The 26,608-nt window shown below is 41.2% G+C and overlaps 1 protein-coding gene across 5 annotated transcripts; it reads left to right on the top strand.

The window, feature by feature from the left end:
* Positions 1-16,906: 16,906 nt before the first annotated feature.
* Positions 16,907-25,549, top strand: ZBTB18 (zinc finger and BTB domain containing 18). Of its 5 annotated transcripts, none has more exons than XM_063596476.1 (3): positions 17,610-19,504; positions 21,853-22,540; positions 22,653-25,549. In XM_063596476.1, exons 1-3 carry the CDS (start codon positions 19,492-19,494, stop codon positions 22,660-22,662), a joined length of 711 nt encoding a protein of 236 aa, XP_063452546.1. In that variant the 5' UTR covers positions 17,610-19,491; the 3' UTR covers positions 22,663-25,549. The 5 variants fall into 5 exon arrangements, with proteins under 5 accessions (XP_034805897.1, XP_063452546.1, XP_063452548.1 ...); XM_063596478.1 differs by having other exon boundaries at positions 17,620-19,504; positions 21,853-23,226; positions 23,259-23,338; XM_034950006.3 differs by lacking the exon at positions 17,610-19,504 and adding an exon at positions 16,907-17,054 and having other exon boundaries at positions 21,853-25,549.
* Positions 25,550-26,608: the final 1,059 nt, after the last annotated feature.

Raw genomic sequence — 26,608 nt, 5'->3', positions numbered from 1 at the left:
GACTGTCTGTTTTTGAAGTGTCTCACCCTGTTAAAAAAAAATACCCTAAATGATCTTATTTTGCCCAAGTATCAGGTAGCTTATTATAACAATAGCCTATAAAATACACAACAGTAGTATAAAAGGAAATGAAAAAGCTCTATCTGCCTCAATGATCCATTGTTATCTCTAGCAATATGCTCCCAGACTACCAGTTAAGTGAATTTTTTTTTTTTTGAGACAGGGTCTTGCTGTCTCCCAGGCTGTAGTGCAGTGGCGCAATCAGCACTCACTGCAGCCTCTATCTCCCAGGCTCAAGTGATGCTCCTGTATCAGCCTCCCAAGCAGCTGGGACCTCAAGTGTGCACCACTATGCACAGCTAATTAATTTTTTAAAAAAAATTTTTGTAGAGATGGGGTCTTGCTATGTTGCCCAGGCTGGTCTCAAACTCTTAGCCTCAAGTGATCCTCCTGCCTCAGCCTCCCAAATAATACTTGACAATGATGCTAAACTCTGAATAGAGAAATTATGAGCATGAGCCACCATGCCCTGCCTCTTTTTTTTTTTTTTTTTTTTTTGAGACGGAGTCTCACTCTGTCACCCAGGCTGGAGTGCAGTGGTGCAATCACGGCTGACTGCAAGCTCCGCCTCCTGGGTTCACGCCATTCTCCTGCCTCAGCCTCCCAAGTAGCTGGGACTACAGGCGCCCGCCACCACGCCTGGCTAATTTTTTGTATTTTTAGTAGAGATGGGGTTTCATCACGTTAGCCAGGATGGACTCAATCTCCTGACCTCATGATCCAGCCGGCTCAGCCTCCCAAAGTGCTGGGATATAAAGCCCTATGGAAGCTTTTCTTAATGTCCTCTATAGATGTTCAAAAATTATGCCTCATCATGGGAAAGCACACAAACAAGGAAGAAAGGCAACAGTAGGAATAAGAAGAACAGTAGCTGGCCAGGGCTTGAGATTAAAGCCACACCATTTTTGGAGGCTCATCTTCCATTATTAGAAATGTTTGAGTCTTAGATGCTTCAATATTAAGATGACATAAGAAGATGATTTTGTGACATAGTGAGTTGTATCCTTGAGCATGTGGCCCTTGTTAAGTGGGCCTTTAGAAAATAAATTTAAAACGGGGATATTGGAAACTATATTTTATGTTTATTTACTAGGTAAGAGAAGGCTATGCTCTTGTTTGTTCTTTCTGGGAATGCAGCTAGACTAAATTTCTCAGACTCTCTTGCAGTTAATTTTGGGCCATACAACAGAGTTCTGGCCAATAGCTTGTTGGTAGAAGCGTCAAATGCCACCCTAGGCATGGACCATGTTAAATCTCCTTGTATAATCCTATGTGATATCTATTTCTATTCTGTGGGGACTTGGGAGGCCATATATGGAAGATGATTGGAGTCTCCAGTGGCCGAGATGGAAAAAGATTGGTCTCTGAATAATTGCGTGGAAGAGGGTCCCACATTCTTCTCCCACCCAACCAGAACACATTGGGCTAGTCTATCCTCAGAAATAAACCTTTCTGCCCTTTGATCAGCATCTCCTCATTCTCCTCACCCCTGGTAACTGCCATTCCATTCTCTGCTTCTATGAGTTCAACTTTTTAGAGTCCACATATAAGTGAGATCACGCAGTATCTGTCTTTCTGTGTCTGTCTTATTTCACTTAGCATGACAGCCTTTCGGTTCATCCATGTCACAAATGACAGGATCTCCTTTTTAAATGCTGACTAGTATTCCATTGTACATATACCATGTTTTCCTTATCTATTCACCTGTCGATGGACACTTAGATTGATTCCGTACCCGGACTATTGTGAATAGTGCTGCAATGAATATGAGAGTGCAGATATCTCTTCAACATATTGACTTCATTTCCTTTAGATGTAACCCAGGAATAGGAGTGCTGGATCATATATTAGTGTTATTTTAATTTTTTTAGGAACCCCCCACCCTGCCCTACAGTTTTCCGTAATGGCTGCACCAATGTATATCTCCACCAACCTTGATTTATTTATTATGGAAACGAAGTTGGGAAGGATGCAGTCCTGGGCTGATATGGTAATTTTAGGAAGTCATTAAATTAAGAAACTTCCTCCAGCTCTCCTCTCCAGCCTCCTTATAATGTGGCTCTCATCCTTGTGGTCCCTTATGTCAGCCCAAGCTCCAGCCATCACGTCCATATTCCAGACAATGGAAAGCAACCAAGAAGAAAGGGTCAAAAGGCATATTCATGGTCTTTTAAGGAGGCTTCCTGTAAGCTGCACAAAACTCTTCCACGTGCATTTCATTGTCCAGAATTTGTCATAGGGAGATATCTAGCTGCAAAGAAAGCTGGGAAAGCTTTACTTGGGGGCAGTCATGTACTTGAGAGTTTTGTCACTAAAGAAGGAGGGGAGAACAGCTATTGGGGTAGGGGAACAGAAGACTTTGCACAGTTAATAACTGCAAGCTTCCTACTATGAGGGAAAAATTAGCTTATACAAAATGCAATTTTAGACACACACATGTGTTCATGTATACACTTCTTTGTTTATACTTAAACATATGTAACACATAGAGCTTGCCATTTTCACCCTAGTCTTAGCCCATCAGAATTCCTCTGTAGTCAGTGAATTAACTATTCTCCAGTGTTTTGGGCATAAATGTAACTTTACCTGATGGCAAAAGAAAAATAAGGACACTTTACATTTTGTGTATCAGCATGCGTAGAAAACAGTCATGGGCCACGTAATGACATTTTGGTCACCAATGAACTGCAAATATGATGGTCCCATAGGATTATGAGCTAAAAACTTCCTATCACTTAGTGACACAGCCATTGTACCATCATAGCACAATGCATTACACATTTTTCCAGTGATGTCGGTATAAACAAACCTACCTGTGCTATCAGTTGTATAAAAGTACAGCACATGCATTTATGTACAATAAATAATACTTGATAATGATACTAAACAACGATGTCATTGATTTATGTTTTTACTTCACTATACTTTTTATTATTATATTTTAGAGTGTACTCCTTCTACTTATTTAAAAAAAAAAAGTTAACTGCAAAACAGCCTCAGGTCAGTCCTTCAGGAGGTGTTCTAGAAGAAGGCACCGTTATCACAGGAGATGACAGCTCCACGTGTGTTACTGCCCCGAAGACCTTCCAGTGAAAGATGGTGTGACATGGATGATCCTGACCCTGTGTAGACCTAGGTTAATGTGTGTCTTTGCATCTCAGCGTTTCACAAAAAAGTTTAAAAAGTAAAAAACGAATTTTAAAAATAGAAAAAAGCTCATAGAATATGGATAGAAATATTTTTTGTACAGCTGTACAATAAATATGTTTATGTTTTAAGCTAAGTGTTATCCCAAAAGAGACAAAAAGTTTTTTAAAAATTGAAAAGTTTACAAAGTAAAAAAGTGACTGTAAGCTAAGGTTAATTTACCAGTGAAAAAAATGTTTTTAAATAAATTTAGTGTAGCCTAAGTGTACGTACCATGTTCACAGAAAGTCTACAGTAGTGGACAGTGACGTTCTAGGCCTTCGCATTGACCTGCCCTCACTCACTGACTCACCCAGAGCAACTTCCAGTCCTGCAAGCTCCATTCATGGTACGTCTCCTATACTGGTGCGCCATTTTATATCTTTTATTCCTTATTTTTACTGTACTTTTTTTTATGTTTAGAAACACAGACACTTACCATTGTGTTACAATTGCTTACGCTATTCAGCGTAGTAACACGCTGCACAGATTTGTAGTCTAGGAGCAACAGGCTACACCTTATAGCCTAGGTGTGTAGTAGGCTATCGCGTCTAGGTCTGTGTGAGTGCAGTCTATGTTGTTTACACGACGACAAAATTGCCTAATGATGCATTTCTCAGCACGTATACCTGTCATTAAGTGATTCATGGCTGTAAGTAATTACATGCATGTGTCAGTATAACACGCTCTGCTATTGTTTCAATGTAAGCACGGCAAGTATTGTGCTCATCGCATTGGACTTAGGGATGAATATTCCCTATTCTGAGTCTGTTTATGTCAGTGCATGTGTTTGAGCGAATCGCAAGAACTTGCTAATACCTTCCATTTCTATAGTGCCTCCTACTTTATAGAATTGTGGAGACATTATGTTAGAATAAATATAAAACAGATAACTCTCTTTACATTGGATGTGTGGTAGATACCTTTCTTTATCATGTTTCCTGTGTACTCTATTTCACAGGCACATAATACATACACCAAATTTCCTCCCTATTTTCTATGACATCAAGGACCATGCCCCATCCCCACGTAATATTATATTATTTTGTTTTAAAATTGTATCTATCCTTCTCCCTCATTCCCCACCCACCTATCTGGGTACACTCCAACATCGTATTTGTCCATGCTACTACCCCCCAATATAACAGAATAAGGAACGTTTCATACCAAAGATTTAGGATTTTCAGTACATTCAGCGATTAGGTGTTGGAAGCATCCAAAAAGTGACCTCTAGAAAACTAGGGCTAAATGGTTTACGTTTTACACTGTCTAAACGCTTTACAAAGGACTATCTCTTAATTTCCCACTAACCCTATAATTAAAGTGCACGCTATCATCGTCATCCCTGTTTTTACAGAAGTGCAAACTAAGGCTTGCCTAAGTTAAAGTACAGCTACATAGCGAGGGGCAACCTGACGCCAACTGCAGATGGTCTGCCCCCAAAGCCCATGATTCGAATCACGATGCCATGATACAAATCATCAGCATGGCCCTGATGATCGGTATCCAGGGTCCCCACAGAGCCGCTTTGCCAAACAACGCACATTTGGGGAGCACTGCTTTATACAGCGTGCTCTGCTCGGAGACACAATCCCTCCCTGGGAAGGCCTACAGTCTAATTCGGAAAATAACGTTATCATATAAAATGACTGGAATACCAAATACCCTATCCACAAGAAACCACTGATGTCCAGGCCGAGGCGGCCTCGTGACTGTAGAAGAATTAAGAATCGTGGGGGATTCGTGGCTGCTGACATATTGTTGCAGACCACCTTGCCTCACTATAAAAGCTGCACTAGTTTGAGGCAAAGGTTTTTTGGGTTTTGTTTTCAGGCAAATCGTGTCTTGCCATGAATTAACCACCAACCCTCTTCATGTGCACTCACTCATCCCCCTGCCACCCCAGTCATTTATTTGCAATCACGTTCGCATATTCTGGGCACTGGAAGTTGGTTCAGTTAACAAGGAAGAAGGAAACTGATAAAGATATTGTTAATGGATCTCTTTCTGCATAAAAAGAAACTCCCATCCTCCCTCCCACATGCTGTCCTGAATTCCCCTTTTCCTTCTTCTCAAAGTTTTACTTTTTCTCGGAATGTCTGTGTGTGCCATATGACAGTGATTTTCTGTGGTAATTGCTTTATTCTTCAATAAGAACCTTTACAATAGCAAACTCCTACAATACTTATGTGTAAATTAGGGCTGTTCCAAAGCAAAAAATTGAAACTTGCACGTCGTCATTTTTGATAAATTAAAAAAAAAAATCCCCTTGAATGTGAGAATGTTTGTCTTGTGCCAAAAAAAAAAAAAAAAAAAATTAATGCTTTTCTGCATCTAGAGTTTCATGCGTTTTGGGTTTACATTACAGGATCTCAGAGAGAATAGATCATTAATTCATTTCAACACAGTCAGCTTACCAAGAAAAAGTGTGTTTCATTCTGCTTTATACAAAAGTCGGGTGCAATTGTATAGAAATGCAATTTTACAATTAAAGTGCTCTCGGGCTTATGAACAGTGTTCATAAGTCGGCTGGCTGTGGAGGGTAGAGGGTGGCTGCGTCCCCAAACAGCAGGGCCCAGCACGAGGGAAAAGCCACGCACCTTCTCTGAGGGGCCCCAACAGAAATGATCGCGGTAGCAGTAGCTTTATTTTGCTCACTTGCAATAGCAACAACAAAATGATGCCACAGACGAAAACTGTCATGTCCCACCCGCTCCATCTGTCCTGTGCTGTGCACCCTCATTCTACAAATTAATCTTTCACACATTTTTTAACAAAAAAGTGTTCATGTTATAAAAGAAAAAAAAACAAGGAAAACAGAAAAGGCTGTGTAGAAAATAAATTAAATTTAAATTTGATGGCAGTTATGACTTTTTTTATTGACTATAAGAGCAAACAGTCACATCAAATTGGTGCCACTGGCATATAATTAAAACTACAGGGCACCCTTAATGATCTCTGACAATGATCGCGTGTGTTTTTTTTTAAATATAGCACGCACATTTTGTCCAATTTGGGCTCTTTTTTCCTGTTGCTTTTGTCCTCTTTCTGAGTGGATATTATTCATGAACTGAGTCTTTATTATCTATTTGGCCATCTGCATAGCATTGGCCATAGTCCCCTGTATTGTAATTTTGAGTGAAAATAAGGACTGCTGGAGATTGCAACACTAAAAATAAATAATAGTAATAACACGCTTTAAGAACTCAAAAGTAAAAAGCATAAAGAAAAACATTTGGGCTGGAGGTGAGCTTTGGAGATACGTGGCTTGAAGGTGGGGGTGAAACAGAAATCATTCCATTCTCTCATTCAGCATAATAGAAGCTGGATATTCACTCTGACCAAACTAACATCTAGTTGCCTTGATAAGATAATAGGCAATTCTGAAAGCGATGCTTCCTCATGCTGGATTGTCTTTGAAAGAAAACAAATATTTGTTCTCTTGGTACTCTCTTGCTTCAGAAGTCCACAGACTTCTTCGTGGAGGGACAGCCAGTAGCACAGTCTCCTTTGGCTATCAAGATTTGAGCTACTGAATATTCATCTTTATCATGTATTAGGTCCCTTGCTTTTAGTTTAGTGAAGGCAGATTTTTTAAAAAGTTAAAATAATAGAACACATTTCCAATTAAACAAAATATGCATGGGGGAAAATGAACTACCTGAAAACTAGTATAATTGTTTTATTTCTAAAACATTGTCTAATTTTATTTGGTTTCCTCCATTCTTCCCCCCAACCCTTTGGATCTTTTCTTTTCTTTCTTTCTGAAATTCTCTTCATCAGGGTTCGCTTGCCTTTTTTTCTTTCCACTTGTCAGATCTTCCCTGCAGCCTGTGGAAGGCCATCAAACCAGCTGATTGAAAGATGAATATGAGCTAGCTAAGAAACATCTCCCTGAGCAGAGTAAATATGCAAGACTATCATATATGAAAAGAACATTTTTGTTTCAAGTGGAAATGTATAGTAGTCTATTTGATTTTTAATGTTCCTTTTTTTTTTTGCTCATAGTTTATTCCTATTAAACTTGAGGAATATACAATTAAAGCTTTGCTTCCTCTTTCTCTCTTTCTCATGCTTTCTCTCTCTCTTTTTCATGCACACAAACTGCTTGGGCTTACTACCAAAGCAGAATGAATTCTGTCAATTATCTCATTATTTAGAAAATGAGTTATTTACTTGCATTGAATTATGGTTTAAAATAACTTTCTTGTTGTATTTCTCTTTCCTTCCAAAATTGGTTCATGTATGTATACAGTAATAGCCTGAATGGCATAAAATTTTCAAATTTGGAAAGTTTGAGCTAATCACTTTAATATCCATATTGACTTACCTAAAAATAATGAAGAAGTTCTAAAATCAAAAGAGATAACCCAGTTTCAAAAATAGCCACATGTGTATTTGCTCATGGCGGATAAAATTTAGGGCATATGTATTTATTTATTTTCATACCTATTTAACTTGTATAGAGAGGGTATGTTGGTCATTTTAAAAAATGATTAAGAGTTAATTTATCACTTTTAAGACTAATTTAATTCCAAATATTCCAATAGCCCCATAATACTAAACTTTTGTATCTAGCATTATTATTAACTTTAATTAACATTGTATGTTTATATATTAATATTATATCTGTTAGTTACCTCCATGAGATCTGCAGAAAATAAAAATGTAATGATATTTTACACACCTGTTTTAAGCCACATCATTCCATTTTCTCTAAATTGGTGTGATAATCATTGATATTTTAAAACTTATCCAGATGTACATTTAATAATACAGTACAGATTTCTCTTTAACGAACTATATTTCAAGTCTGAGTCTCTAAAAAAAAAAAAAATTCCTCCCCCCAAATAGCAAAATCCATAGAGTATGCACAGTTGATAGTCAAAATTTCCACTCTTCTAACATAAGAATAAAGTGATAAACAAATCATGACCTTAAAAATATTCTTTTAACAATATGATATAATATGAATACTTTAAATAATACTAAAAGACATTATACTTGTGTGAAATGGTCTGGGCCAATATCACATGCCTCAGTCCTTCCTTTGTGTTGTTCCTCTAGTCCCCACCTCCTGCTAAAGTATTATACCAAATATTATCTGATACTAAACATTAACTCTTAACCATAGCCTACAACTGCCCTGAGTTGAACTGGAAATTCCAAGGCAGAATGACAAACAGGGCCTCCCTCTCCACTCACTCTCATTCTGTGGGAGTTTTAGAGTTGTTTAGGAAAGCAGGATTTGAAGAATGACATCCTAGCATGCTTAGGTAAAGTATGTTCATTCTAGAATATTTCTGTAGCTGTTTGTAAATTTCACAGACTGATCATCTCAGAAGCTATGTAAGAAGAAGGGATCTCAATCAAATGTCTGACCAGATCCCTCCTTATGGCCATAAGAGTTTAATTTTCATTTAAACAACAATAAATAAAGGCATAAGGGTTTGAGATGAATTATGTAAGCCCTTTAGCTACAACCATTACATTCTGCCACCAAATGAGCTGCTGTTCTCACTTTGTTTTATGGGTTCTGCGTAGCCTGTGTTATTATATCTGCCAAATAAAACCCAGCAAACCATGCAAATGAAAATATAATCTTTTATCTCTCATAGTCACCGGATGCACCCAAATATATAATTTTATCAATTCCTCTGCACCAAATTTACTGCTACTAGGACCCTACTGTCTTAATAGGACCTACAGAAAGGGAAAACATTTCTTGCTTGGAGGTATCTTCGTTTATATCCACCAATAGCATACGTCTGTAGTTGAAGCTACACTTGAAAAGTCAGGAATAATTCCTTTCATTATATTTTTAGCTCGTTTATGTGGTTTGATTGCGATCATGGATGTATCCTCAAGGATAAATACCCAAATGACTGTGTGTTTTCAAAGCATGGCAGATTCTAATTTCTTTAAAAACAATGGAGTTTTTTCTTTTGATTTCAGAGTGGCCTAAATATCTGAAGAAAAATGACTTAGTGAATTGTTGATGAACTAGCTCTGCAACTCACCAATCTTAATTTGGGGCCTTGGACAAGTCACTTAGCCATTCCATTTCAACATTCTCCTCCAAGTAATGAAAATAACAACACATCTTATGCCTATAAGTGATGTTTGAGGAATAACTCACCTCTAAAATGCCTCAAGGATGAAACATCTCTTCTATATCCTAAAGAATTCCTATGCTTCTCCCAGGAGTAAAGTCTCTACACCACATCCATCTGGGATATTTCTAGGTTGAGTCAGAGTGCACCCCCAAAAAGTAAATAGATGCTTTTCTGGTAGTCTACATAATAAGCTGTCCTTCATCCCAAGTTTAAAGGGAGCAGTTGAACATGTAAAGCATTGCTATTCCCGCTGGCCTTGGAAAAATGCAAAGGTGTAAGTTATTTCTTTTCATTATCTCCCTTCCCTTTTCCCCGCCTTCCCCTTTCTTTTCCTTCTCTTCTGCCCTCTCCCTTCTTTCTTTCTGTTCTCTCCCTCCCTCCCTTTCTAGACTATTTCTTGAATGCGTATTATGTGCCAAGCACCATTCTAGGTGCTAAGGATACAGCTATTATCATAGAAGAGTCCCCATCCTGAGGAAGCTTACATCCCACCAAGGAAGATAGGAAACAAAAAATAGGTGGGTATCTTTGATAATGGGAATTTTCCTGGTTCACTTTATCAAAGTAGTTCAAGAGTGTTTCCTTCCAATGCTAGTTCGTGCATCTGGTTATGAGCCAGGCCAGATGTTTTGTACAGAGGCTGATGTAATTCCAACCAGGCCTGATGCATGATAGGGATTCAGTGGCTGTTGAAGGAATGAATTTATTTCTGAAATGTGATTAGTTAGGTTAACAAATAGTTCAAATTACTCAATGAAATGTCAATACATACCTACAATTTCCCTATAAGGTCAACCTAAAACTACGCAATAAATGTGCTATGAAATTCTTATCTCTATTAAGAAAAATCTAGTTCATATTAAGCCAATCTTACCAGAAAAACCAGCCAAACTAGTGACTTAGGAATATGAGTGTGCATGTGAGTACACACACACACACACACACGCACACACACACGCCTTGCCCTGATCGTAGCAACCTCATGTCTGGAAAGAGTTAAATACTGAGTATAGTCTACATTATTTTTTTAAAATTCTTTATTCTTTTATCAAGTGCTCTCTTGGCAAAATCAACTGAGTATATTCTAGTCTTCTTTACTTTGGGGCCAGCTATTTCATGAAGTATTATTTAAGAATAATTTGCAAGACAAAAAATAGTGGCATACATCAGCAGAGCCCAGGAAGAAGTATTTCACATCTCTGCTTTATTTACCTTGCTGCTGCCACCACCAACTCTGCCAGCACCATTGCCACCACCATGGCCTCTACCATAGACCACTTCCCAGTGGGATCTTTCCTTCTCTTTACCTCTCTTCCGTTATCCTTCTTCTACACTGTCACCATCTTCTCACCATTCTTTACAGCCCTCCCATCCCTGTAAAGCTGTTGTCCCATATATTGCTCTACTCTGTCATTTGTCTCTAAAATGCCCTATTGTGCATGTGTCTTTATTATGCAGTCTCTTGTCACTGTCTGTTTTAGTGAGCCTGTGTTCCTTCATCTGTCCCATATCCCAAGTGCTAAGGTACGGCGTGGCGTTGTACACCAGTTGTGAGTCCAATTTCTTTTTCTGAACCCAAACTTTTTTTTTTTTGCCATGACCTTGCTGAACAGCCTCAGTTGTGTAAAGTTACTTCAGAGCAATGGGTTTTCAGTTAAAACATGTGACATTTATGTACAGAGACAGAGAACAAAGAAAGCTTCGAGGCCCCTAGAAGGAATGTGAAATGTGTGTTCTCTGAGTTCATATTCAAGAACCACTTTTCCTATTGTCTCCCATAAAGCTATTACTGCAGCTTCAATTTAAAATGCTTATTTTTACTGAGTTTAATTTAGATACACATTTGCATTGTAAAATGGGTACTTTAAAAATAATCATTTTAGTCTTAGGCATAAATGCTAGTTCTTTGTAAGAGAAGTAACTTCCTGAGTTGCATGTTATTGCTAAGGGCGAAGTAAATTTCTGGAGTGAAATTTAACCTTCTGTCTGCTCTTATTACCGGGAATAGTTTGAATTTGGTATGTATCAAGACTTTTGTGTTAAATTTATAGAATTTCTTTATAACCAAAGAGTTGTATTAAGACAATTTTATCTTGTTACAGTAGTTACGATTGGTAAACACTTATTAGGCATCAGCAACATATTAGTCTCTGAAAGAAAAATGAAATCTCATCTTTGTCCAGTGGATTCACAATGACATTTATATATACATAATGAAGATAAAAGAGGGAATGATATTATTTCATGTATTGTTGGCATCCAGCACATGGTGGAAACTTAACAAGAACCATGATAATGCAGTTTCCTGTTTCTCTAACATATACTAAGTTCTTAGTAAATAATTTCTAGATGTATCATTTTCCTTTCTGCTTGTTTAAATCCAAGAAGGTGCTGCATTCAAGAGTGAAGCAAGCACAAAAGGAAAGGAAAAATCTCTCCCTGGAGGAGAATGCAGACAGACAGACAGACGCTATTTGTATCTTTGGGTCCGAAGCACAGCAGCTAACACACAGTAGGTGTGAGGCATCAATATTACCTGGTAACCTCTCTTGTTCTGTTCATTTCACATTTTCTAGGTTCATTTGCGACCCGAATTTCTACAAACTCCAATTTAAGCAACGTAATACAAGTGAGAATATTAGCATTCAAATATTTAGAAGCCTTATCCTCTCATTTTGAACAAAACAACTTCTATTTACTAATATTGTACAACATTTTAGCACAATTGAAACCCCTGAAGACTTCCATCATTGAAGAAGCGGTTCTGAATATCATAGGTTCATATTAAATCTTTCTTTAGTAGAATTTACTCATCTGGAAGTCACATGTTTACTTGGGTTATTTTAAATGGTAAATCTTAAAAAGCCCACAGATGAAACGAGTGCATCTTTTAATTATCCAAAGTAATGCAGCCTTCAACCCCACAGATTAACTCCAACATCTGGTATTTGAAGGCATGTGATTCTTAAGGATGGTAGACTTGCCTTTAGAAATTTGTTTTGTTTAGGATAGCCTTTAAATAATTTTTAACTGATTAAACTCCCACCAGTGAATGATACAAAGGCATCCTGTGTAGCAAGGAAGCCAGCCAGCCTGGGGTTCAAAAGTGGCCTGGGATTATATACAAAGCAAATGATGAATATATTTATAGCACAAAGTTAACAAGAAAAGCCATCATTGTGTGCATTTTTTTCTTCCATATGCTGTAACGTATAATGTATTTTATGGGGAGACTGGAGGAGATAGAGGGGGGAGAGAGAATGAGAAGAGGGTTGTGAGTTGGGTGGCTACTGAAACACCTCTTTGCTTTTTTCCTAAATTCTCTGAAGTGGCCTGTCTTAGTCCCAACCAAGCCAGAAGTATTGGCCTCCTTCAGCCATTGTGCTGTCTGTAAAAGCACTGATTTACAGTAAGCAACAAAACACTGGCTACACAGGAAAAAGAGTTTTAGGGAGACTATCCTTTGCTCCCCTCTGCCCTTAAGCCTCAGCAGGTTTGAATCACCGGTGTAGGTTCATTCTGCTTTCATTGGCATACCACCAATGCCTGCTGCAAATCTGCTAAGGACTTCTCAAGAGTTTATGACATTATTTCTATCTTCAGGGCTGAGAATCAGGCTGAATTATCTCCGATTTAGGGCTTACCATAGTTTAGGAATTTAATAGATTCAAGTATCACAGAATTTATAACCCAGGGAATGATTTGACATAGAAAGTGCTTTGCAGAATTATATGTCTTACAGATAAGATTAGACTATATTATAGAGAATTATAAATACGTAAAATATGTATTTTAAAAATGATGCTATATAAAATATGCTCCCTGTTCACTTCATTGTTGTGATGTGTGTTCTGGTTTGTTCATTTACTTTTTTTTAAATCACTGTCTCAACTGTGTTTCAGTGTTTCCTTTTCCCTTTAGAGCATATCAACCTGTTCATTTCTAAATGCCAGAAGAGAGACGAGACAGAGAGAAAAAAAACTAGGTAAGTTCATAGAGTTTCATGCATGCTCTAATATTGAAAGTGAGTGGGCTTCATAGAAGCTTAAACACACTTCCCAGTTTAGTGTATTTTTTTCTCTCTAGGTTCAAAATCAGGTTGACCTCTACTTACGTTTTGTTAGATTTTATAGTTATTATATTATCAATATAATACCTTCAAACACCTAGTATTTTACTATTGTTTGCCTCCCTAATTTTTAAAGAAACATTCCATTCCTGTAGGAAATTAATACATTTATAAAATATCAATATCCAAAAACTAGTTTCCAAGATAACTTTTTCAATGTGACCTATTGCATAAAGTGTAATAAAAACACTGAGGTTTTTCAGAGATTTGAGCTGTGGTTCACACTTAAAAGTCAGACATTCATTTTATGGAGTTGCTCATCAAATTAAATTTTATTTGATCCATCAACATTTTATACTATTACATTGTTATTAGTTGAAATGAATATGTTATTAGCACATAAAACTTGTTCCCTGGCAAGAAAGATTCATTTGTATCACTTTTAATTTCAGGACACCTAGAAAAGTATGGATTAACTAGAACTATACAGGACTGGATTCCTCCAGAAAGAAAGTATGGTATCTTTTCCCAAGAGCTTAGAATGTATACTTTTTGCCCTTTTCTCCCCCACTATGGGGGGCTGGGGAGAAGTATAGATTATTAGCTAAAAAACAAACAAAAAAAAAAACGACAAACTCTGTCAAGTAGCTGTGTGTCTTGGTAATTTGCTCAGCCTGTTATATAGTGGTAAACACCCTACTTTGAGGTGCTTACTTGAGGCGGATATTCAGACTTTGACTTATTACCTTCCAGGGTTCCAATGGGTATTAAATAAAAATACTACTCATTCTGTATTATGACTCCTCCGATATCAGCCTACTTTTACTCACAATTTTCATGGTGATAACTTTCCAAAGGATTAAAAGTATCATCTGTAAGATAAGTTTATAAGACAGTTTAAGACAAGAGAGTAAAAACAATTTATTTAAATGTGAAAAAAAGGGCATAAAAGACAGTCACACTAGGGGACTCTGGATAAAATGGTTGTAGCAATTGAGGGGCAACAGATTTGCTTCCTTAAATATCCATTTAATCTATATTTCCTGGTCACACTGCTCAGTTCCCAAAATGGATTCTAGTAATGACTGTAAGGGAAACACAATACACACACACACACATACACACACAGGTTACAATTTTTGATGTATCAATGTCTCCTCCATATCTTTGGGGCTGTTACTCTACTTGCAGGTACATTCTATAAAACATTTTGTTAGAGCTATGCCTTGGCTTTAGATGCAGTACAGCTGAGTTTCTAAGCTTTTTGTAGATAATCCGAGTGTACTAATATTTTCATGAATTGTTTAATATCCTGACACTATCAATTACTTTCTGTCTACTCATGTAGAGATCTGTCACTCTCCTTAATTTTAACTTTTAGTAGATGAGAAACAGCTTTGATAACGCAAACATTTCTTTTTCCCTGAATTAGTTGATGAAACATATACTTTTCACATCTCATTTTGTGTGCCTGTATATTTCATTCGTGAATAACATTTATTCCTTACCTTGAAACATGTCAGACTGAAATTGGGCCTTCTACCACTAGACTGAAAAGACCTAGAATTCATCGACAGCACAGATACAACAATAGCCTTCATGGAATACAAAAACTCCAATTTTCATAGGATATCCTTGACCTCAGTGATGAATCATGAGGGCGTAGAGGGTTGAGAAAAAAGTGGGCACATCACTACTGTTTCTAACCAGATATCTCGAAGCTATTTCAGTTCCAGGAATTCTGTCTGCTCCTGTTTTTACTTCATTAGCAATTCAACATGTCTGATTTGCCCACACAATACTTTCCAGCTACTTTACCCATTTGACCTGGAACAAAGTGAAAGCACATTTTGCCCAGTTGAAAGGTCTCCTGGCAAGTTGGTTAGCAACAGGCTTGCCAGTCTGGGTTCTGTTAGCAAAGAATAAACACATTTCATTAGACAATGACTAGTGGACTGACTTCCTCACTATGAAGTTTTTTTTTTTTTCTATTTTATTTTCTTCAGCCATTCCCCCTCCCCCACCACTTGTTATTCAACTTTTTACTTGTAATTCTTGCCTCAACACGATTTCCAATTTCTTGACGGCAGACATTTCCACGTCTTTGTGGCTGTGATTAACGCAGTCTAATTGCCAAGAACAGGTACCGAGCAAAAGTTTATTTGAAGGAAAGAAAAGCGACACAGCAGTCTTACATCGTCCCTCGGTAGTTTAAAGTTGTGGCTAGATACGTATCAATTAAGGAATCAAGCTGAGGCATCTGCAAGTACCAATTTTACTGTAATGCTCTAAAATTTGGTCACTTGGGGAAGTCTTTACTTGTAACAGTGTAAGTACACAAGGGACAGGAGGGTTTTGCGAGAAAGGCAGGCGCTCTGCCCTGTTCTGCCCGTGACATGATGACGTAAGAACGACTCCCAGAAACTGCCTGAGTTGCTTGCGTCCCCAGCTCCCCGATGTGCACCTGGGCGCGGGACGCCGCAGGACGGAGCGAGAGCGCTCCTCGGTCCCGCTCCCCTGCGCACGGGCCGGCGAGGACCCGGGCGTCTTCACCCCCACAGGAAGGAGCAGAGAGAGCCACCCGAAGTCGGCCTCGAGTCATCCGTGTCCCCGGGTGCCCTGCCTCTCCAGGATACCTGCGTAACTCGCAGCAGCCAAGCCCCACTACGTTCAAAAGTGTGTTTGTGGTTGTCACAGTGCACACCGAAAAGCTCGCTCCGCACCCGCAGAGTGCGCGGGGCCTCTGAGCCTGGAAACAAGCCCCTCCCAGCGCAGCTGTCGCCGCCGCCTGCGGGCTCCTTTCACTTTCTCACGGCCAAGTCACCCAGAGGGGCGCCGCTGCTGCCACCGCCGCTGCGCCCGAGGACTCCGCCCCGCGCCGCTTCGCTCCGGGTCCCCGCCCGCCCGAGCCCCGCCCACCCCAACGGTTGCTGCCTGCGATTGGAACGCGCGGGAGGGCAGCTACGGCTCGCCACCCCCATTGGCTGGGCCCCCTTGTCAGTCCGACGACTGCCCACCACCCCCTCCGCCTTCCCGAAGAGCCGCCTTCCCATTGGAGGAGTCTGAGGGCTGGGGGCGGGCGGGGAGCGCGGGTCCAGCCGCTTTCGGTCAATCGCAGAAGCCCAACGCCCGGAGGGAGGGAGGCAGGGGAAGGAGAGGGGCGGACTGAGGGTGGGGGGAACATCTGGCCGGCGCCGCCGCGTGCGTGCGTGGTGCGTCCTCCCGCCCCCTCCCCTCCCCCTCCCCCGCGCCCGCCCCCCCCCCGCCCCCGCCCCCCCACCCGGCCCGGCGGCTCCGCGCTCGCTCCCTCGCTCGCTCCCTCGCTGTGTCTGGCAGGCTGCGGCCGCCGCTGGGCTGCTGCCATGGGGAGCCGTTGAGAGTGGGGCCCTCTTCGCTCCGCCGCGCTCCTCCGGCTGCCAGCGGGGGTGGGCGGGAGGGAGGGGCGGGGGGGAGCGGGCGACGGAGCCGGGATTGGGGGGGTGGGGGGGCCGGGAGGGAGGGGGGCAAGAGCCGGAGGAAGCCCACCAAGTCCGGCGGCGGCGGCGGCGGCGGCCGGGAGGAGGAGGAGGAGGAGGCGGAGGACGCGGCGGCGGCGGGGACGCGGTGACTTAGGGCCGCTCCGTGTGAGTCCCGGCGCCGGCCCCTGGCCCCTGACCTGGCGCCCCCTCCGCGCCCCGGCACCCCGGCGGGCGGGGGGCGCCAGCTGTGCGGCCCCGGCCGGCTGGGCGGCGCGGGCGGAGGGCGGGCCGGGTCGGGGGCGCCCCCGCGAGTGGAGTTAGTTTGTGTGGTTGGAGCGGTTGGGGCGGCGGGGGGCGGCGCAGCTGCGGGAGGCCCGGGCGCGGGGACGGGGCCGCTGCAGCTGCGGGGTCGGGCGGGGTGCGGGTTCCCGGCTCCGCGCCGCGCCCCCGCGGGCCGGTGCAGCTGCGGCGCGGGGCGGGCTCCCGGCCGGTGCAGCTGCGGTGGCGCCTCTCGGGTGCGGAGGGCGGCGGGCTGGGGGAGGGGGCTTGGGAGCCGCCGCAGCTGCAGTGGCGCCCGGGACGGCCGCGGCTCCGGGGACCGGTGCAGCTGCAGTGGCGCCCGGGGGAGGGGGCCGGCGGGGGAGGGGGCCCTCCCGGGCTGGTGCAGTTGCCCGGAGGCCCCGGGGGCTCGCGCGTCGCGGCATCGGGGAAGCGGTAGCAACCACTCTCCTCCCGCTGGCTTCTTCTTACGACTTTTCTTTTGTTGTTGCCGTGACCCGGGTCTGTTTTCTCCTCTGTTGTTTAAGGTGTTTTCCTGCTGCACCGGCTCTACGCCCTCCACCTCCTTCCCTGTGGTTTTAACCTTCCTCTTTCCCCGTGTGTTTTATGCACGGCGAACTACGTAAAGATTTGCATTGCTTCCCCACTCGGCACCCCCGCCCCCACCTCTCTGAAAAACAAAACCCCAACCTCACAAAACCTCTATGGATCCGCGGTAGCGAGACGTGAAGGGGTTGATTTGTGGAGTGGGAGTTGCTGGCCCATTGCGGTGCTCGGGACTCGTTAAACTGTCACTCACCCCCCACCCCACTGGGTAAATGGGGTGATTAATGTCTGATATATTGGAATGGGTCGAGGGCATTTGTGGAGAATAGGTGGTGTGGCTGGGAAGAAATTGATCTCCCAAGGATGTCTCCTGGACTAAGCGTTCATAATTATGTCACTCACCGCGAAGTTGGAGAAAGTTAGGTTTGTGACTTTGGGAAAGCGAGAAGGACAGGACGGAGTCGTCGGGTTTTGTTACTCTTTAACTCTCCGCCACGGCTTTCTAATGGGAACGAAGTGGTTATCACCAGGGCTGGGACGCTGGCGCCTCAGGCCCCAGTTCCTTTTCTACCCCTCGCCCTCCCAAGAGTCTGAGGAGATGTATTTGACATTCAGAGATGTCGCAGCACCCTGCCCGGTACCGGTCAGCCCAGCCCGGGTCGCGTTACAGTTTCATCAGCTGTTAGAAAAGACCCACAAACTGGCTGAAAAGTTCTCAAACTTACTAGACCTGGCTTCCCCCCACACAAAGATTTTCTTGTGATCATAAACATTAGAGTGACCCCCCCCAAAGAAAAAAAAGATTGTTAAGGGACACAGATCAAGGGGAAGGCAAGGTTCTGCTTTTTCTGAGCAGAAAGATCAGATATGCAGGTGCAGCATTCATTTTAAGTGACTGGAGCAGGTTGTATCAGTTTATTAATTGGTCTCGTTGAACTGAAGTACTTTCCAGGATTTCAGAAAGTGCAGTTTCAGCTTGTTGGTACCGAGAATTGAAATTTGCATTGACTGTGGCAGTGTAAGAAATTTTTCTGAGAAGGTAGTTGTAGATAAGTAATTACATAAGAGTGAAATAATAAGGTGAACCAGTCTGAAGTAATAGTTCTGAACAAGTCTGCCAACATTTGAGACATGTATACCATTATCTCAGCAGAAAAAAATAAAAAAGTGCGGTAATAACGTTGAAATGGGACTGGAGATGTCAAATGGGTTGGTTTAAAAATATCCCTAAACTGCTTTAGAAACTAAACGTTGGAGTTGAATAAAAGTGAATCTGGATTTCCTGAATAGCACCGTGGCTTGAGTGTGCTGTCAGTATGTAAGCCAGTCCACCAACTTAAGACAGAAGTGTTGCTATTCCATAAATACAGTAGAACTCCATATGCTGAGTTTTTCAATTTCTTCTGTTAGAAAGTTTGGAAAAAAAGGAAGACTTTGAAGTATTTTGTTTATACTAACAGAAGAGAAAAGTTCTCCTAAGAAAAAGCTGGTGGCAGGAGTGTAGAGGAGTAGCATATGGCATTAAAAGGAGCACAGCTGGAGGTAGCATTTCCATCTGAACATGATGTCAGAGCAGCTGACAGCCTGCCATCCCTCAGCCTTTTATTCTAACACACAGACAGGGAGTTAGTGTGTGCGGATCTGTGGTGGAGAAGGTATCTCATTCCTCTCTAACATCATCTCCACTTTGCATCTGTCTCTCTTAGTCTGCTTTTTTTCCACCGATGTAACAGACCTGGAGCCAGCAGGACTCAGAGGAAAGGACTTAATCAGGTTTATGTGTCCTAAAGGTAGGAGTAGCAAGAGATTAGATTGAGCATATTTCTGTTTTGGTGTTTTGTTTATTTAATTTTAAAAATCACATTACTTTTCTAACCCAGTTTAGGAATAATATATGAAATTGAGTATTAAATGAACATCTTACTGGAGTTGAAAGTCTTGAGCTTGTTTAGTTTTAATTTTTTATCCCTTTTACTTGAGCGAGTAAATAACTTTAATACACAAATATTTCAAGTTTTGAAATGTTAAGAAAGGCTTTAAAATGCTGCTTTTGGAAATCACGTTGGATTAAAATGCTTTTTTGTTGTTCACTGCTATTTAGATTTGATTGGGGTGGTGGTGGTGGGGAAATAGTAAACTGGAATCCAGCATTCAAACTTATATGAGAAGATTATTCTAGTTAAGAAGCTAGATTGTTGTATAATTAATTCCTCTGTGAAACTTTATTCTTCAAAACATTGAGCAGCACTACTGAAACATACAGCTGTAGTGCTGTTGAAACTGCAGGTTTTTAAGAAGAAGAAAAAAAAAAAAAACCAAACTTTTGTCCCCAGGAGAATAGTTTGACTGGTTTCCTCATTTCTCTTTCAAATATATATTTAAGAGATCTTTTATTTCAGCATAACAATAATTATTTGCAGGAGTTTTTGTGTTAGCGACTAATTTAGAACTTGTAGATTTGAGCTGCCTGAATTGGCCAGACAGCTGTAATCGCACTCCTCTATTCTTAATCTCTTTATCTGGGCAGCAGCTGCCATATGGCCACAGTCAGCTGGATCAGATGTTTATAAGCTTCCTTCTTCGTCCCTCTCTGTCCTCTCAGCCTCCTAATTTGATCACGGCTACCTTGTGAGCTGCCCTCCAATCTTTATTTTTAGCCTTCTCAAGGATTAGGATTGATGTTAGCTGTGGGGCACTTAAAGTGATTGTATTGTAAATCTTAGTTTATTCTAGCAGTGGCATCTTGCAGAATGTGTCTGGGGTTAGGATAAAGTTTTAGTCTGTCTTGGGCAAAGTGTAGAAGAACAAGAAGAAGGGAAGTAATTTCTGAATATTAAATTAAGTGTATCTATTCCCAAAATGCACTTGCTGAGATGGGTGGTGTGGAGGCTTGCTTCTGGTCACAGGAAAGGGGAAGTCGGGTCTTCTTTATTTTTCAGGAGTTTACCCACTGCAGTTGAATTCTGACCCTTTGTACATCTCTGCCTTTCTCCTCCCTCCATTTCACTTTCCCTCATCAGAAAACAAGGGCAATGATGAATATTTGCAAGAATAGAAGCTAGTGGGAAAACAGAAATATATCAAATTATATTGAAACAAAGTATTTTCTGTTGGCTGAGGTAAGGCAGAACCAGGAAAAAAAAAAGGTTCTCATTTTCTAAAAAGGCTTAAAAAAAAAAGTTGAACCTGTAAAGCTTTTGAGTTTTATTTAAGCGCTGTATGCCTTTATTTTTAAAAGTTTGAATTAATTTTAATATGAAACTCATTTTGCCTTGCAACGGATCAAAGTTTAGATGAGAATTTTCAGAGTTCAGTAAAGCCCCTCTGGTTCCTAATATTCTGAAAGTACAGTTTTTACAAAGAAATGTAACTATTTTTTTTCTCAGTTCGTTTTGAAAAATCTTTGGATTTGTTCATAGTAAAGATGATCTTTTCCATCTGTTGGTGCAGCTCCTTCTGATCTCGTACATGTGTGCTATACCTGCAAATCTGAAGGCATTAACATCTGTTTTTATACACAGGGCTTTTGTTGTAACACCCTGACTTTAAAAGTAAGTTGTTTGCTAATTTCTGGACTAATTATGCAATTTCATTTTTTTTTCTTGATTCAGCCAAATGTGTGTGTGTGTGTTTAAACTGTGCTTTCTAAGCACAGTCAGGTAGCAAAAGTAATAAAAAGGATGGTTGAACAAGTTTTCTTGTATGTTCCAGGATATGTTTGGGACTTTTCTTTGTTTATTATATGAGTTGTTCCCTTTGAAATTAAAGCTATTTTGTAGGTTTTGTGGGACATAATTTGATAAGTAGAGTTAATTAAATTTCTTCTGGAAGAGATCTAAATTCTTATTCTTAGTGAGAGACTGTAGTTAAAGGAAGGCTTTTAGAACTTGGGTTCAAGGAAGATGGAGATGCGTCGGAAGCTCTTTGGCGGGGGTGAGGAAGTTCAGAAAGTGTGCATTTTCCTTCTGGCATTTAGGTCTTGTCCGTGTGATTTGGTGGTGCTTGGGTCATAAGCCTGATTAAAATTCAGGGACATGTACCACGGCGGCCAAAGCGGAATTAATTTTTTTATATGGGGACTGGAGCGCTGAAAAGTTGTTCCTGACCAGGCTCTAATGAGAAATTCCTCTCTCCCCAGGTTATGAAGACAGTATGGAGTTTCCAGACCATAGTAGACATTTGCTACAGTGTCTGAGCGAGCAGAGACACCAGGGTTTTCTTTGTGACTGCACTGTTCTGGTGGGAGATGCCCAGTTCCGAGCGCACCGAGCTGTACTGGCTTCATGCAGCATGTATTTCCACCTCTTTTACAAGGACCAGCTGGACAAAAGAGACATTGTTCATCTGAACAGCGACATTGTTACAGCCCCTGCTTTCGCTCTCCTGCTTGAATTCATGTATGAAGGGAAACTCCAGTTCAAAGACTTGCCCATTGAAGACGTGCTAGCAGCTGCCAGTTATCTCCACATGTATGACATTGTCAAAGTCTGCAAAAAGAAGCTGAAAGAGAAAGCCACCACGGAGGCAGACAGCACCAAAAAGGAAGAAGATGCTTCAAGTTGTTCGGACAAAGTCGAGAGTCTCTCCGATGGCAGCAGCCACATGGCAGGCGATTTGCCCAGTGATGAAGATGAAGGAGAAGATGAAAAATTGAACATCCTGCCCAGCAAAAGGGACTTGGCGGCCGAGCCTGGGAACATGTGGATGCGATTGCCCTCAGACTCAGCAGGCATCCCCCAGGCTGGCGGAGAGGCAGAGCCACACGCCACAGCAGCTGGAAAAACAGTAGCCAGCCCCTGCAGCTCAACAGAGTCTTTGTCCCAGAGGTCTGTCACCTCCGTGAGGGATTCGGCAGATGTTGACTGTGTGCTGGACCTGTCTGTCAAGTCCAGCCTTTCAGGAGTTGAAAATCTGAACAGCTCTTATTTCTCTTCACAGGACGTGCTGAGAAGCAACCTGGTGCAGGTGAAGGTGGAGAAAGAGGCTTCCTGTGATGAGAGTGATGTTGGCACTAATGACTATGACATGGAACATAGCACTGTGAAAGAAAGTGTGAGCACTAATAACAGGGTACAGTATGAGCCGGCCCATCTGGCTCCCCTGAGGGAGGACTCGGTCTTGAGGGAGCTGGACCGGGAGGACAAAGCCAGCGATGATGAGATGATGACCCCAGAGAGCGAGCGTGTCCAGGTGGAGGGAGGCATGGAGAGCAGTCTGCTCCCCTACGTCTCCAACATCCTGAGCCCCGCGGGCCAGATCTTCATGTGCCCCCTGTGCAACAAGGTCTTCCCCAGCCCCCACATCCTGCAGATCCACCTGAGCACGCACTTCCGCGAGCAGGACGGCATCCGCAGCAAGCCCGCCGCCGATGTCAACGTGCCCACGTGCTCGCTGTGTGGGAAGACTTTCTCTTGCATGTACACCCTCAAGCGCCACGAGAGGACTCACTCGGGGGAGAAGCCCTACACATGCACCCAGTGCGGCAAGAGCTTCCAGTACTCGCACAACCTGAGCCGCCACGCCGTGGTGCACACCCGCGAGAAGCCGCACGCCTGCAAGTGGTGCGAGCGCAGGTTCACGCAGTCCGGGGACCTGTACAGACACATTCGCAAGTTCCACTGTGAGTTGGTGAACTCCTTGTCGGTCAAAAGCGAAGCACTGAGCTTGCCTACTGTCAGAGACTGGACCTTAGAAGATAGCTCTCAAGAACTTTGGAAATAATTTTATATATATATAAATAATATATATATATATATACATATATATAAATAGATCTCTATATAGTTGTGGTACGGTCTAAAAGCAGTCTTGTTTCCTGGAAATAAAAAGTTGGGATATTAACTTGTTTTTGCACTTTAGAATAGCATGAGAATCTCACTAATTTAGCATTCTGATAAAAGAAACTTTAGAGCAAGTCAGAATAGAGAGGTGTTTTTCCTTTGAGGGGGTAGGGGAAGTAAGCCAATAAGAACCTTTTAAACAAATCGTCCTGTCACAAAATGCTTTCATATGGCTTAATTTTGTCAACACTGCATTGTCTTTTGAGCTCTTTTTTCCCCCCCAACAAAGTTTTTTTGTTTTTTGGTTTTTTTTAAGTAGAAATTCCCTCCAGTTTTATTAGCCTCTTTATATGTCTCAAATTGCATGAATTTTTTCTGGCTGTTGGAAACCTGAATGCTTTTAGACCCAAATGGAAAATTTCTGAAATGCTGGATTATCTATTTTTAAACAAGCAGTTGACTTAAAACTTTCTGTGGCAACTTCTGGTTTTCTGACAGTTCCCAGTGAGAGAAATGCTGAAAGTACACTGGGATCACTGGGACCCTGTCTTATGAAGGTTTGCTTGGGATGAAAAAGGATATTGCAGCTTCAGCAGTGTTGAACTGTGTGTTTAAAAATGTGAATTACTGTTATTGTATACTGTAATTGATTACATGGGCTGGGGGGGTGTCAAAGAACTTGACAGGTTGTGTTGATGCTCTTAGTTGAGTCTTGAAAAGTAAATATTAACGCTACAGAAATGCATGAGTTTCAATATATTTTTTGTCTTTGTTTGCATTGTATAACTTTAACGAGTGAGTTTAAAATTATTTAATTTCCTTAGAAAAATAGCACCATTTGGAAAAAAAACTGGTGTTATGAAGAACGTAAATGCACTGTTTTTATTTTTATTTTATATAATTTAAATTGACTTTCCCACTGTCTTTAAGTTGAAACTGTTAAGCTGAATAAAAACTTAAGCTGCAAATTGATAACTTCGCTACATAACAAGGAAAATATAAATGTTTACAAACAGCTTAAAGATTTGCATGTGCAGTGTGCATTTATAACAAACTTCTAATTGCACAAAACCCATGCCAGCTCAGAGTTTAGGTGTACACATTTACCCAGTTGAGCATTTTTAGAATAACTACTGCACAAGTTGACAATAGGTCATTCTCTCTTTTTTTTTGTTTGCTCCCTTTTTCTTTTGCTCCCCTTCTTCCTTACCCTCCCTCCCTTACTCTCCCCCCCCCCCCCCCCCACCACCCTCCACCCCCAACTCATGAAAAGATTCTATGGACTGAAAAAGCCCCAGGCTGAAAGGACTGGACTGCCTTGATTGACATGGGGAAGGGGGTTAGTAGACTATGTGGATTGCGGCAGCAGAGGCTGCAGCCTAACGTGTGGTTTTAATGACCAGCACGCAAGGCAAAAGCATTTTGCACAGTGTTTGTTTTCCTGTCTTGCACTTACAAATAAGGTCTATGGGAGTAGCATGGAAAACGTTTGCTGTTTTTCCCTTTTTTTTTTTTAATTGCTTTTGTTTAAAATTTGATCGCCTTAACTACTGTAAACATAGCCTATTTTTGTGCTTAAGATACTGAATGGAAAACTCCATTGTGTGTTGCTGGACTGTTTTGGAAATATTTGGTTAAATGTGTGTTAATTTGGCTGTAATGGCATTTAAAGCAAACAAACAAACAAAAAAAGCTGTGAAAATGGCCTTGGAGCATTATCTTTAGTTACTTGAAGAGTTTCTAGTTTTTTTAAAATACAGTTTATGTTAAAATAATTTTTATTAATTTAGAGAAGACAATCAATGTCTGTGAGAAAACGGACTTTCTTTTGGATTTTCTTTTTGTGGTCATTGTGAGTGATTGCTTTTTCCTTTTCTTAGTTTCACATTCTTCCTTTGTTCTAAAACTTAGACTGACATCTAGCTTTGACAATCATAGTATGTTTTATTTTCCTGAGGGGGGAATAACTTATAATGCTGTTTAGTTTTGTACTATTGGTGTGTTGGTGAATTTTTAAACTGTGTGCTAACTGCAATAAATTATATGAACTGAGAATTTCTTGTGTGTATTTTTTATTGTGATTATGTAGTGTATCGATTCTAAATATGTATCGTACCTGGCATCTTTAATATCAATTCTATTCGGAGTTTATGAAATTATTAGAATGCCTTAAATCACTCGAGTGGAAAATGTGTAAACATTCTAGTCACTTAAGAAGATACTAAATGCACATTTAAAAAATGCGACCCATTTTCACAATCTACATCAAGAATGTTGAGGTAATTCCCTAGAAACTCATGAATCATGAAACTACGTGGCAGCATAGGTTTTTAAAAATACACTGTACAACTACTAATCCATATACCGTAAGTCACTTTTCGTGTGTAATTTTATCCTAAGTTGATCGGTCAAATCTATTCTCCTGTGTTCTGGTTTAAGTGGAAAATTGAAGGAGACCGGATGTTTTAATTTGGAAGACTGCTTGGCTAATGACTGGAATTCTAGGCAATTGAATTAGCAGGCATGCAATTGTTCACGATTAGCTATATACATCCTTTTTGTTGCTGGAAGAACTCGAAAGTTTCTAGGTTTTAATTCTCAAGTTTTAATTTAAACATGTAATTAAATACATGGACCATTGAAAGAACTCTGTTCCCTACTTTTTATGATTGTCTCAACTTCATGCTTATCTAGTTGGGTACATGTCAGGGTGAGAAACATTGCTGGTTGACCTGGGTAGGGAATTGACAGAACACTCACACACGCGGATGATACTGTAGAGGAATTGTCACAAACAACCCTAAGCTCAAGCAGTCAGGTGCAGGCATGGAGAGGTTTTGTAAACCGTGCTTGTCTCTAACTTCCAACCTTAAATAGAAATATGACTATGAAATTTTACATTATTACTGTCAAAAGTAAACTATGTTTATATTCAGTGGCCTATAGTAAGGTCAATATTTTTAACCTACAGAAGTGGGATATAAGGTCTGAAGTTTGAAAATGGACCATTTACCAACTACCTGGTGGCTTTGGATAGGAAGCCACAGGGATTTTGTCATGAAGTATAATAACATAATTTGGAATCCTAATTTCCATCCCCCTGCCTTTTTTTTT

The sequence above is a fragment of the Pan paniscus genome, chromosome 1 (assembly GCF_029289425.2).
Source record: "Pan paniscus chromosome 1, NHGRI_mPanPan1-v2.0_pri, whole genome shotgun sequence".
Taxonomy (NCBI): domain Eukaryota; kingdom Metazoa; phylum Chordata; class Mammalia; order Primates; family Hominidae; genus Pan; species Pan paniscus.
Note: the sequence above shows the minus strand (reverse complement) of the source record. Positions and strands in the feature narration are given on the sequence as shown.